The sequence below is a fragment of the Acanthochromis polyacanthus genome, chromosome 17 (assembly GCF_021347895.1).
Source record: "Acanthochromis polyacanthus isolate Apoly-LR-REF ecotype Palm Island chromosome 17, KAUST_Apoly_ChrSc, whole genome shotgun sequence".
Classification (NCBI taxonomy): Eukaryota; Metazoa; Chordata; class Actinopteri; family Pomacentridae; genus Acanthochromis; species Acanthochromis polyacanthus.
The window spans coordinates 26,437,311-26,450,668 of NC_067129.1; the positions used below are offsets into that span (position 1 = coordinate 26,437,311).

A 13,358-nucleotide genomic window follows, 5' to 3' on the forward strand; every position below is an offset into this window, starting at 1 on the left:
CTGCATCTGACCAGTCTGCTGAAACTTCCCTCCACTGTTAGTTTGAGTGAGACGTGATGACGCCCATCCCAAGTCCTGATCAACATCCAGCCCTCCTCCTGTGATCCATAGTTTGTCTGTATGTGTATTCAGAGGCAGTGAGCAACGGGAAAAACAACTGCGTTAACGCGCGATAAAATAATTGGCGGCATTAACTACTCCGCCAAGGAACGCGGTAGAGTTACTTGACGATCGGTGTACATCTGTTTGTTTGTCTGTCTATGCGCAACATTACTCAAAAACGGACTAATGATTTTGGATGAGACTAATGTGCCCAGCCCTTGTAATGATCTTTTCTTCTTTTCTTGGCTCTGCCAATGTGTTTCTCCCACCTTAGAGTGTGGCTGTCAGACTGTAGCAGCAAACTTTACACACTTAAGCCAGCCCACTTAATGGATACGTAGTGCTACAAGCAAATTTAGAATTACAAGAAGACTGGCTGGTTTAGCCGTGACTGACCAAATACAAAGATGGGAATTTTGCCAGGATGCGGGGATCACTTGGCACGTCTGTACTTATGAGGGATGTGACATGATCTGTAATGAAAAGCAGTCAGAAACAGAAAAAATAGCCAGGTAAAAACATTTAAAGCCCTTATTCCTCTGCACTGTTTTTGTCAGTGGGCCAATGGAATTAGTGCCTCCTGCTGGCCTTTCATCACCACTACTAACACCATCTGATCTTATGTCCAAAAGATAAACCAGGGATAGCCTCACTTAACTTCACAGGCATGCTACTGATTTGATGCCTGACACTCACGATGAGTTATCAATTCCGTACCTGATAGAGCATCGAAGCAACACATATTTTTGATTGATGCAAGTTGCAACACATTCGAGAGAACATGAGTGTCTTGCTGTATGTAGTATTCATTTATACCAAACACAATCAGCTGCTTTATGACCCAAAGAGTCGTCCTTCGTAGAGGCCAGTTTATCTGTTATTGGCAGTTTGATATTTGAGACAGCTTAGTGTTTTCTAAAAATGACAGAGACTGCACACAGCTGGCAGAACAAAGTACTCTTTTTCATTCAAATCAGACGTCTTGTCATAATTCATTGTCTTCCTGAAGCCAAACAGGAACACTTCTCTCTGAACCTTCTGCCTTCTTGATAGACGATCCTGTGGATTAATCAATGTCCAACTGTTCCTCTGCATCGGCAGAGATGAGTGATGATTATCTGCAGCTGCTGTATGAAACGGCAATCTTCAAGTTACAAAAACAAAGAGATGTTAAAAAAAAATCGTTCTTAAAAAGTTTGCGGTCCCAGTGTGTCCCTAGTTTATATATTGACTTTTTTCACAACATCATTGCACTAAAAATAAACTCAAATAAAACCAATCACAAACATCATATTGGGCCATTATTTGTTTTGTTTCATTTGCTAGATTTGTTAGACTGTTTGTCCTTGGCAATCGAGAATTTACCAACTAATACAAACTTGGCATGAATCAGAAGGGAGAAATGGCACTACTTTTTGCGAGCAACCGCTTTGGTGTGCAACAGTGTCTATCAATGTTTACTTTGTGGAGGCGTGTCTGGTTGTGTTAATAGCACCACTACATAGAAATTGCCAGCACAGCATACGAGTTTTTCCATGCATTGTTCTGAAGAGGATTTTTTAACAAAAAGAAACTGGTTCTGAAGTCTATAGTGATGCATCTTCCAGTGTAATAGAAAGGAGAGCATATGAAAAAGATACCCCCCTGCAGCACATGGCAGAACACCTTTGATCCTGTTATTAGGTGGTGGCCTTTGCTGCACTAACACAGTTTTACTCTGAACATAAGCAGGTTTGCTCTAAAATTAGACACTGATTCCTGACTCTTAACCCTGAACCAGCATCAGCCGGCCCTCCACCTGGATCTCAGTTACAAGAATTACACAGTTTATAAAGATGAATGTGCGGCACTAATTGGAAAAGAATGGTAACACACTGAGAAATATTCATGTGATTACACACACATTAGAAAGCACAGCCTCCCCGGTCATGTGTTCTAGTCATGCTGGAGGTGAGAGGGATTCCGCCTGGATTATTCATTGATTGTAGTGGGACAACTGGAGACGAAGTTTGCTGCTAATCCCTCTTTCACAGTGGGGGGTGCAGCGTTAAGGGTTACTGAGTGGCACAAGAATCACACATTTCTTCGCTCTGATTTTAGAATCAGAGCAGGAGGTTTTTATACCTTTGATTAAGGCTGACACAGTAGCACATTTTCACTTGACCATTATCATGGCTAAAAGAATTCATGATAAGGATATTATCGCAATATTTATAGGAAATTTGAAAAAAAAAAAAAGGTCAGGTAAAATTATCCTTAACTACTTTCATGTATATTTTTTTTCATTTTTAAACAAACACCACTCAAAATCCAAATGCAGCGAGTTGGAGAGAGTCCTGTAACTGTGCTTGATGTTGTTTTTATGATCCTCAAACATTTGAAGTAATTCATACATTCAGATCACTGATCTAAGTGTATTTAGTTATTATTTTAGTTGAATCAGTTTCACATGGTTGATCTAAAAGATGCTAGACAAATCTAGAAATCTGATGTTTGAGTTACATCCATTTAAAAAAAATATTTATTGTGTTTTTTCCTTGTTTTGGTAAATCATTTACATTTGAAATATCAGTGTATGGAGGTTAAGAGAGCATCTGTAACTGCAACTTTATTATATATTTTTCCTGTTACTGGTTGCGAGATTATTTATGTGTATTATTGACCTTATATCAATATTTAATTTTGTACATGTTACAGTACTGTTAATACCAGTGTATCATTACATCCTTACCTTTGATTTTGATCTTTTCAGGATCATCCGTGCAAATGTACTGAAAGATTGTTGTGTTTCCTTCAGGTTGGAGGAGAGACCCCGTGTGTGGCATTAGATGAAGCTCCATCCAGATGTGAGAAGACTCCCGGAGAGGAGGAGGAGTCGGTACAGCAAGTGACGCCCCTACCGGGCCTCAGCCCGACCCCCTCCCATCAGGAGGAGCACACAGAGGAGCGGCACCTTCAGTTTCTGGTGAGAGCATCTAGTGGTATATTCAGCTGACACAATTGATCCTGTTATTTAGGGGAACTTTCAGAGAACAGCATGCACTGTTTTTCCACTGAGCATACTTGGCTTTGATTTACAGCATGAGGACAAAACAGCTCGAAAAAGCAGTTTGGTCATAAATCTTCATATTTCTCAACATTATCAAATTATATCTATGAATTAGAGACCTTGTTTGCTGGTATGAGTTGGTTAATAGAATAGAATAGAATAGAATAGAACTTATTTGTCATTGCAACAAGTACAATGAAATTGCAAAAGCTCTTCAGTCAGTGCAAAACAGTGTGAAGAAATACGATAAAAAACACAAAGATATAATAAAATAAGGTAAGGTGCAAATAAAATAACAAATTAAGTAAGTAATAACAATAAGGTGCAGGAGGGAATGGAGTGGAATGATACAGGAATGACATGAGGTAGTTATGTTATAGCAAGAGGTAGTGCAACTAGCCTTTGTAATGTAGCCTTTGTAATGTACAAGGTTACTATATGTAACTGCCTGTATGGCCTTCAAGTCAGTCCTTTCCTCCCAACAGTCATTCATACACATTCAGCACTCTTAGCAGCAATAGCTCTATGTTGTGCCTACTTGCAGGAACTTAGCTTTGCTTTCCACTTTGCATTACCGTGTGAAACTAAAGCTTGAATGTCAGTGCTGTGATTGAGCTGACTTCCACTGAAGGAAAAACTACAGTCAGATGTGTTATGTAATGCTGGGATTATTTTGATCTTGTCCCTTGGAAACAGAAGAGTAGCACATCGCCCTTGCTGATTCTACAAGTAGGTCTCATGGCTTAAATAGACTGTATTCCCCTCTCATCTGTGTGTTGACTTTCTTTGTCGGGACTGAAAATAAAACATTTTGACAGTAACTGTGCACTGGCATTGTACGTCGGCCAGCTTAAACGAATTTGTAATACAGGGAAGCGTGATTACAGTAGCACAGTATCTGTCAATCAGAGTGCACAGCCTCCATACTGTTATTATTGTCTATGTAATTTTTGCCATGACCGTTATTTCTGTTGATCAAGATTGTATTTAAACTACCCTCATTACTCACAAGAAACATAGAGAAAGCTGAGAGGTCAAAATGCGCAGAACAGAAGAAAACAGCTGTGACATCAGAGGTGAAAGGGCTGATGGGAAATAAACGGGGATTAAACCGACATGCTGTCAAAGCTCAAACGTGCAAAGTTTTGCTGGCTGCTGATGAAGAGGTGATTTGCAGCTTTAACCTTTTAGTACTCAAGTCCCTGAAACCAGCTGCTGAACCTTTCTGAATTAAGCTATATGTTGTTTGAACAGGTTCACTATTCAGTCAGTGAAAGCTATTTGAAGATGCCACAACAGTAGTTCTTACTCGGAAGTCAGAATACGTACACAGTAAAACTGAAATTTCTTACATTTTATGTGATCTATCATGGTACACAAGCGGGAAGTAGTGGACTAATTCAACCTTTGTCCCTTTTACAATAGATTCAGATTTACTAGATCTTCATCAATATGTTCTTTGCAGGACCGACCCTGATGATAATTATTAGTAGTCAAGGAGGCCAGTAGCTAATATTTTGGATAGATTTAAATTTGTGGAAAAAAATAATAAAATCTTGGTGTTGAAATTTAGAATAGCACAAACTCCACTTAGTTGAAATGGCTTAATTTATTTCAGTTTAACATATGTTTAATTAAAAGTGAACTTTTCAGTATTTATCCTTCAGTGTTGATTGCCTGTTGTTCTTGACCAACAATACTGTGAGCCAGACATTCCTCGAGATACCAGGGTGACGAGAGACAGTTGACTGCATCAGTCAAAGTAGTGCATTTTTTAATTAATTTATATTATTTTTAAAAATTGTTGCTGATAATAGGTCGACTTCTAAATTTTACTAACAACCAGCACAGTGTTTGTTGTATTTTTAAGATAATAAGAGTATTAGCAGGTTTTCCACGACAACTGCAGCTGGCAATTTTCAAACCAAAAGTTCACAAAGTAAAAGGCTTCTAAATTTTTAGTCCTTCTAAGTGTAAAGGGGGTTAATGTTCAGGTTCAACTCCTCAGAGTTTGGCTTAAGCGGAAACGAGATGAAGTGCTGGTTTGTTTGAAAGGATTGCTTTAACCTTACCTCATAGATTCACTAGCGGACTAGCTGTCTGTCACTGAACATGGGTGTATCATAAGAGGAACAGGAATCTTAAGCAGCGGAGAAGATGATTTACATGACTTGGAGATGTAGGACAAAGCTCATCAGCTGAGTGCACACTGCCAGAAACTACTTAAGCCGAGAAAGCATGCATGTGGTATTTTTTTGTGACAGTCCGTTATTTCTTTGGTCCAGACTGAAATATCTTAACAGCTATGAAATGGATAGCTATGGAATTTGGTCTAAACACTGATCTTGTCAAGAAGCTGAGTTGTATATTTTCATTATACAGCAGCATCAGGTGAAAATTTTAAAGTGCCCAATACTTTGGTCTCTCACTAAACACTGACAAAACTAATGACCTCAGGTACACTCTGCATTTTGTGCTAACTAGCAAATACTAACAAGCTACCACACTGAAATGAAATGGTCAACATGGTAAGCATTCATACCTCAACACTTCATTCATGCTCAACATCAGTATGTCAGCATTGTCATTATGAGCTCGTTGGAATGATGAGATCAGCTTTTTGCACTGTTGTGTGCAAAAACAGACTCACAGATCTGCTAGTGTGGCTGTAGGGAATTAAGAGAATCACCTACAGACTCATGGACCGGTTTGACCTTGTTCCATTTGCCAATGCTTCTGTGTATGGTTTAGGAAACAAGTGAAAACAGCTATTAATAATTATGTGTCAAAAGAGACCGATGGTAGTCTACACCCTTCTTTGCGCACCAGATTACCATAAAAAAATCAGTTCAATGAGAATAGTCTTTATAAAATGAGAGTTGTTTAGCTTCCCAATTATGATGTGACTACACAACAGGACATCCTCGCTTGATACACAATATTCATCGGCCCTCATAGCTGCAACTGAGACAAAATGATCAAATCAGACCACAGATTGTGGTTTAATTATCTTTATTGTCTTGCTGTGTCATCACTGGTGAGAGTACAGTATCTCTTCCAGTCAGCTGTTGGTGGTCTGCAATTAGCCTGTCTGTTCTGTAGCTTCCCCCCACACAATCACAGTAGTAATACTTGATTGAGGTCCCCTGTCTATGCTGAAATAAGCTGATTTCTCCAGTGCTGGTCCTGCATGTAAGCTGCATTTAGAATAATTAAACGATGCTAAGCTTTGCAATACCTCACTGATGTTGTGTCAAATTTCAGTATGGAAACTAAAGCCATTGTATTGTATTTTGTGAAATGTAAATGCAAATTATTTATCGGTACATTGCATATTGTTTAAATGGATTTGCTCTGAATATTATGCAGGGTTTGGTCTGTTTATTGCTATGTAACTAACTAGATTTAGCTTTCAAAATAAAACTTCAGTATAACTGTCTTTGTCATCAATGTTGGTTCAGGAAAGTGAGCTGAGCAAGAAGAGAAAAGAATGTGAAAATCTTGAGCATGAAGTAAAGAAGCGACAGAAGAGATGTCTGGATTTGGTAAGCAATCTTCTTGCTCTACTGTGTCCCTCAGTCATGCTCTCTGGCATTCCTCCAGTCTGGTTTTAGCATTACTGTAGTGAACCCATGACGACTGGGCATATGTGGATTTCTTCAGGGTTGTCTCAAGTTGTCTGGTGTTTTGTATGTTGTCCTGTAACAGGAGAGCCAGCTTGAGGATGAGCAAGGCAAAAATGAGCAACTAAAGGAGGAGGCAGATCTCCTCAGGAGGAAGGCACAGCTGCTCGACCAGGTCAGTGTCTCAGCATGTATAGTTTTTGTTCTCAATTTCATTGTACTGGCAGTCATAGTGGTCAGCTGTAATAATATTTTACACACCAACTTCAAGCTTGAGATCTGGCGTTGCATTGGTCAGTCAGTTAACCTGCTGTTGTTTTTCAGACTCGGGCTGAGAATGAGGAGCTGAGGGAAGATCTCTCTGAAGTGACTGCTCAACACAATTCCGTTCTCAAGGAGAACCAGAGACTCCGTGCCAAACTGGAGAACCTAGAGCAGGTCCTAAAGGTAGTGCTGAAGTCAAGGACAATGCTATTTTCAGTTTTACTCCTTCAGACTTCTTCTGATGCATTGTTTTCCTTGTGAACAGCACATGCGAGAGGTCGCCGAGCGAAGGCAGCAGCTGGAATTGGAACATGAGCAGGCATTGGCTATCCTTAAGTTCAAACAGGATGAAATCAAACGGTTACAGCGGGTAAGAAGCACAGCCTCTTGAACATAGATCTGACAAGTATTTCTTTTATGAAAATTCCACCCTCACGGTCTATAGGTTGCTTTCACTGTAATTTAAGCTGGTGGGGGCTTTGTCCAGCAGGAGGCAACATTTGGGCACCAATAAAGCATCAAGTCTTGCTGACAGGGCTCGCTGTGCTGTGAATTACAATTTTATGGCCAAACAACCAATGTTATCAAGACTTTAATGTTTTTTTTATTTTGTCAGGCTCAGTTATTCGCCAAGAGGGAGCACGAAGGAGTGGTTCAAATGCTGGAGGTGAGTTTGTATTACATCACTGCTCAACAGAGTAGAAAAGCTAATAAATTATTTTTGCACCATGCAGTGTTTTTATAGTAATAAAAGCACTGCAAGGTGTACCCGAAGGTGCTTTCAAGCATTTTAAATGACTTAGCAAAAAATAAAAATAAAAGCTGCTAGTGTTTAGTAAAGTCACACAAAAGAGGATGGTAATGTCAGACATCACGGGGAGGACTAGTGTATGTCAGTGTGATAAAAGAAAAATGAATTCACCATTAAAAGGTTTTCTGTTTTTCAGTGTTATATATTCAATAACACTGAACAAAAACCGTGTAAATATTCAATTTTCTCCCTGTTTGCAGTCTGTAAAAGACCTCTCAGTTCCGCCGAAGCCTTAGAGTGAGCTTTCTGTTCTTATCGAAACACCTGGCTGAGAAGCTGCTGTAGAAAAGGCTCATATTTTTGTCGCACTAGTAGGCCAGGAAAACGGTTTGAACAGATGGCTGCTCCATTGCCTTGTGACATTTCTGCTTGCTGTCAGTGCGAGCGTAACACACTTTGAATTTAAAATGAATGCAGACAGCTGATGACGGTTGAAATCCCCATCTGTCTGATTGGCTGCTGATTTTGAATGATGAAAAAAGATAAAGAAAATTTTGGTGTCTGCAGCAACTCAACAATTTTTACCATCCACAGTTGATGACTATGTATGGCCGTTGTCTGTGCTCCTCATTTTACATGGTGCATTTTGTTACTGGAGTTTGTTCCTTAAAGAAGTGTGTATTTTATTTTAGGAGTTGACTCAGCTTGTGTTGTGGAGGGAACTGGTAGAGTATAGATGCTCCTGTTTTAAAAACAGCTTGCTTCTTTCCCCTGGCTTTGTTTCTCTACACTTTCTGTCTCTGTTTAAACCTAAAGCATCACAGGAGAAAGTTTCTTTCCCTCCCGAGGGCCTGAGCTTTGTTCCCAAGTCAACACACAGCCCCTCTCAATCTGTTAAAAGCATGATTGTGGAAGATTATAAGGAATGTGTGAGTTAATTTAAAAAGCAGGTGTTTACTACACATGAGGGCCAAGAGACATTCTAGTGATTCTGGCTTCTGAGAGGATTTTCTGACTGCTGTGTTTCTGCTTTATTAATATAATTTATCTTCCCAGATTCATTGTTTTACAAGCATGTGTTTGTTTTGTCCTTTGTGTTGTCTTTTTGCTAACCAGAATACACTGGACTGCATGCAGGTACTTTATAAGCTCCTGGGCCGAATAATTTATCTTACTGCTTTAACCCTTTGATGCACAACATTGGTCAAAAGTGACCCAGTTCAACAGAAAATAGGTATCTCTTGACACACGTTTGCATCAAAGGGTTAAAATCTTCCCCAGTCCTTGTAGATAGAACCACCAAACCCCAGCTACGTTTGAACATCATTTGTGTTTTATATGTGCAGTTGAATTTGAAGCAGGAGTATTTGCTATTAAACAGCCTTTGATAGATGCTTCATGTGAGAGCAGCAGCCCATTTGATGCTGATGCTTTTTTTTAGGTTACCAAAGTGTGTGTAAATCAGGTCATTCACATGAGGCCAGATAACAGTGTATCTGTGACACAGTTATCACTCCCAGCTGTGCTGAGAACAGTTGCTACCTTTATCATGTTGTTTTATGCAACTCATCCCTAAGTCGCACTGTAATAGCATTTATTTGAAGTTTGTAAGTGATTTTCTGCAGTGTTTTAGCAGTTATGCCACTTCAACTCAGTGAAGCTAGATCATGATTGACTGCAGACTTGGCTTTGCGTAGGTGAGAGCTAACAGGAAATGTTGTTCAGACAGTTTCGTGCAGAGGCTTTTGTCAGATCAGCCTGCCAGGAAACTCCCACCGCAACCGGAAGTGAAATCAGCCACATATAGAAACTGAGTAGGGCTGAGAGAAACCTCTGCAGTGTTCTGAAAAATAACCCTGCTGTATAGTGGCTTTGTTTAAGTGAACTCAAGCGAATGTAGAAAGGAAAAAACATGTAACATCTCATAAACTGTGGCACCCTACCAACGTTTTACACCTGTTTCCCATTTTACCAGAAAACTACCCCTCTGCTTTCTGTCATTTGTGTTTGCAGCTTAAACAAATGATTAATTGACAGTTTGTCATGTCTGTCTTGCAGAAACCTAACCTTGCACTGAATTGCTTTATTGATTTTGTTGTAAATGTTGTGTTGTTTCATTTGTCCATCCACCAAAACTCTTATAGGTCATATTTGAAATTTAGTTCATCAAAAGTGTGGCCATCAATGATAGAAAACATCTTCCATAGTTACCATGTAATAGACTATCGTCAAAAGATTTCTGCATTACGCTGATAATTTATAAAGAAGGTTGGTTTTATCTACTCAGTGTTGATTCCTCAGTAGAAATCCACATTAAAATACACACCATTGCATTCACATGTTGCTAAACAGGATTAGTTCAGTTGTTTGTGTGTATATAAACTTACGTGCACTTTAAAATGTATTCAGGAAAAGCATACTATATAGTGCCACATTGTACAATTCCCACTGACATTTAGTAATTATAGCTAGATAATGATATCCTATCTGACAGTGTTGAAAGGTGGATTTTCTCAGTTAATGTGTACAGTAGTGTGTTTTTACTGATACATCTTCTCCATGTTCGTTACACTTCGCGTAAAGTCGAAGGTACGAGAGCTGGAGGAGAAGTGTCGCAGCCAGAGCGAACAGTTTGGCTTGCTATCCCAAGAGTTGGAGAAGTTTCGACTGCAGGCCTCGAAGGTGGACTTGGCCAGCTCTAGCCTCCTCAACAATCCAAGTCTCTCAGTTCTGACCAATGGGGTGGGCCTGACTACTGAACGAGGTGAGAAATTTGAAGTATTTTGCTCTTAATAGATTTCTTCCTGCGTTTGACTGTATGTCAGTGGATTATTAGTTTTTTTTTCTTGAGAGAATTATTTTACGTACTTAATTTTAAAATATCCAAAAAATGGTTTCCTACATGATAACTGGATATTAGCAAAATACTACTTGCTAATTATCAAATACAATAGCGCTGTGTTGCAACAATTTCAGTAACATCTTAATTTATCATAATAGAGCACAGAAATAAAGTCAGTTTACCTTCTTCTGCTAGTTAAATTATTAACTACCCATAATTAGACTTTCACAGTATATAATTTTAGGTCATGTTCTTGTCTTGTTTTCAAAGAAAATCTTCTCACAAAAAGAGGAATTGACCTTTGGCACAAAACATGGTTTGGGAAATGCAGAACAAGAAAATTGCAAAATGCCTTCAAAAGCATCCCGAGCCATTTTTAAACCATCTCATTAGGGATAGTTTCTTTCAGAATTTTTTTTAGAAGAGATTTTCATTACTGACTCTGGAATTCTCCTTTGAACAGTAAGGATAAATGAAATTTCTAATAGTTTTAATACCAGTGTATCTTCTTTGTTTATTTCTAATGTGAACTTGACATTTACTCTACTTACCTGTGTGTAAAAAGTGTTTATAGGATATTTTATATTAAAATGTAATCTCAACCACAACTGCCTGAACTATAACAACAGTGCAAATCTAGTCCAAATCTTTCCTCCTCTGTATCCAACCTCTCTCTCCTACACTATTCATGTGTTTTAGACTGCACAGGTGGCTCATGGGATATGGTGTCCCTGGGTGAAATAGCCTTCTGGAGTCTTGAGGGAGGTGACACTCTCTCCTGCCCTGAGGGTAACGATCCGCTCGGTATGCTCTCCGTCTCCGTTACTCATTAAATGTCTAGGACGCTGTCACAAAAGCACAGCATGCTCCAACCTGTCATCTCACCCACACTGTAACAGTCCGACTCTGTAACAGACCCTGTATGTAATTCTCACCATCACATGAGGGTCAGTGCTCGTGGGCTGAAATGTATGTGGAGCATGGAACCAGTTAAAGCCCCTTAACAGTGCTGGTGTGACACTCATTGCCACAAGGTAGCGTAACCTCTGACCTCAGACAGATGGAGACAGGATTTTTTTCCCTCTACCGTTTAATCAGCCACGTTCAACCTTGAGCCTCCTGCATGTCAACCCGTGACCTCGCCCACCTTGCAGCTCATGGATTCAGCCAGGTTAACCAGAGACAAGGCTGTGGTTGCCCACTAAACTCATGGATTACCCTTTTCCCCTCTTTCCTGCTAGATGTGGCTGCTGCTCTGCGTATGGGGGCCACTCCCCATGCTGCAGGGCTGTCCAGGGTGGAGCGCTCGCCTGTCACTAAGCATCGAGAGCTGCCCACCATCAGCGTCAGCAAGTCAGGATCTTCCTCCAGCAAGTCAGAAACCGCACACCTCACCCCCAAGTCCGACACCCACCTCAGTCCGCATAAATCAAGCCCAACACATGAGGTACCAGCAATGAGAATTTACTGTACCTTACTTGTTACTTACTTAAAAGCTAATTCTTTCTTTCGTTTTCTGTTGCAAATTTAGTCATCATTTAACAGTGACCATACAAATGTTAAGCTTAATATGGTGTAAATGTATTATATTAAGATATTAATCTCTGGTTTCGGGGCAGATCAGTGATATACATTAAAAGAAACAAAGCAGACAAATCAGCAACAGATATATTTAGATTTGGATTTATTTTTTGCCTTGTTTTTTCTTTTATGTTTTGATACTGTCACTAATATCGTATTATCACTATTAAATTTGTAGACTGCCAGCTACTATTGATATCTGCTTGGTTCTGCTAACATTTGATGGGCAGATGAGGGATTTGGAGTAGGGCTGGGACAGAATATTAATATGGCAATACATATATGATATGTAAAATTTCTTCTTGCAATACATTATAGATACACAGGCAGCTACTATCAGTATTTATTCTATACATGCAGGCACTCTAAATATGTTCCCCAGCACTTTGACTGATTAGAGTCACTCGGTCTTGTGGTGGCATTGAGGGTAAAGTGAACAGACATTGACAAACTTCAAGTAGCAGACAGTACAGGACAGTTTATAAATGAGCTAATTAATGGAACTGACTCATTATTAAACTGAATAATAACAAGGATACAGTATATACAAGCATTAACACCACAATGCATTGAAAAAATACATAGAAAATGCATTTTCCCTTTTTATGAGTGTATTTCCTTTTTACAGTCACAACGTACTTTGAGAATCCTGCCCCTCTGTGTGTGATTATTAAAAATGCCCCGTTAGTAACCTAGCATTCATCTAGGTTGCGTCATTGTGCAGGATGCCTCTCGCAAAATCTTCACTCCTTCGTTTCTTCATAGACAGGCAGATTAGTCATCAAGATTACTAAGACACTCGTGCACGATTGTTTCTGTGGATTGAATGGATTAAAATGCCCTCCTTAACCTCCCCGTCATCTCATGCAAGTACTGACTGTAACTGAAGATGCAACAGCTTCTTCTTCTCATTCACATTAAATAAATAAATTTGCTGCCAAGAGTATTTGTGTTCTGCCACGTCTTCTAACAGTCAGTGCCTGGTCTTGTGTGGCAGATGGGTTGGTGGTCTTTTCATCCTGTCACTAGTCTGCCTACAGTTAAACAAAGCTCATATTTAGTGAGATAATCCACTCTGCACTGTGGATTATAAAGGTTATACAGTAGTAGTTGTAGGTGATTATCCTTAAAAAGGTTTTCCTGGGT

General features: G+C 39.5%; 1 protein-coding gene across 18 annotated transcripts in view; it reads left to right on the forward strand.

Moving 5' to 3' along the window:
• LOC110967859 (peripheral-type benzodiazepine receptor-associated protein 1) overlaps positions 1–13,358 on the forward strand; it is a 78,833-nt gene that overhangs the window by 42,109 nt on the left and 23,366 nt on the right. For 12 of the 18 annotated variants that reach the window (XM_051937085.1, XM_022217583.2, XM_022217588.2 and 9 more), the window contains 10 exons: positions 2,900–3,067; positions 6,613–6,696; positions 6,860–6,949; positions 7,099–7,221; positions 7,304–7,408; positions 7,655–7,705; positions 8,482–8,514; positions 10,373–10,553; positions 11,331–11,435; positions 11,873–12,078. In XM_051937085.1, the coding sequence (XP_051793045.1) occupies positions 2,900–3,067; positions 6,613–6,696; positions 6,860–6,949; positions 7,099–7,221; positions 7,304–7,408; positions 7,655–7,705; positions 8,482–8,514; positions 10,373–10,553; positions 11,331–11,435; positions 11,873–12,078 (1,146 nt within the window). Of the gene's footprint in view, positions 1–2,899; positions 3,068–6,612; positions 6,697–6,859; positions 6,950–7,098; positions 7,222–7,303; positions 7,409–7,654; positions 7,706–8,481; positions 8,515–8,905; positions 8,927–10,372; positions 10,554–11,330; positions 11,436–11,872; positions 12,079–13,358 lie in introns of all 18 variants that reach the window. The other 6 variants (XM_022217585.2, XM_051937080.1, XM_022217589.2 and 3 more) reach the window with 4 other exon arrangements.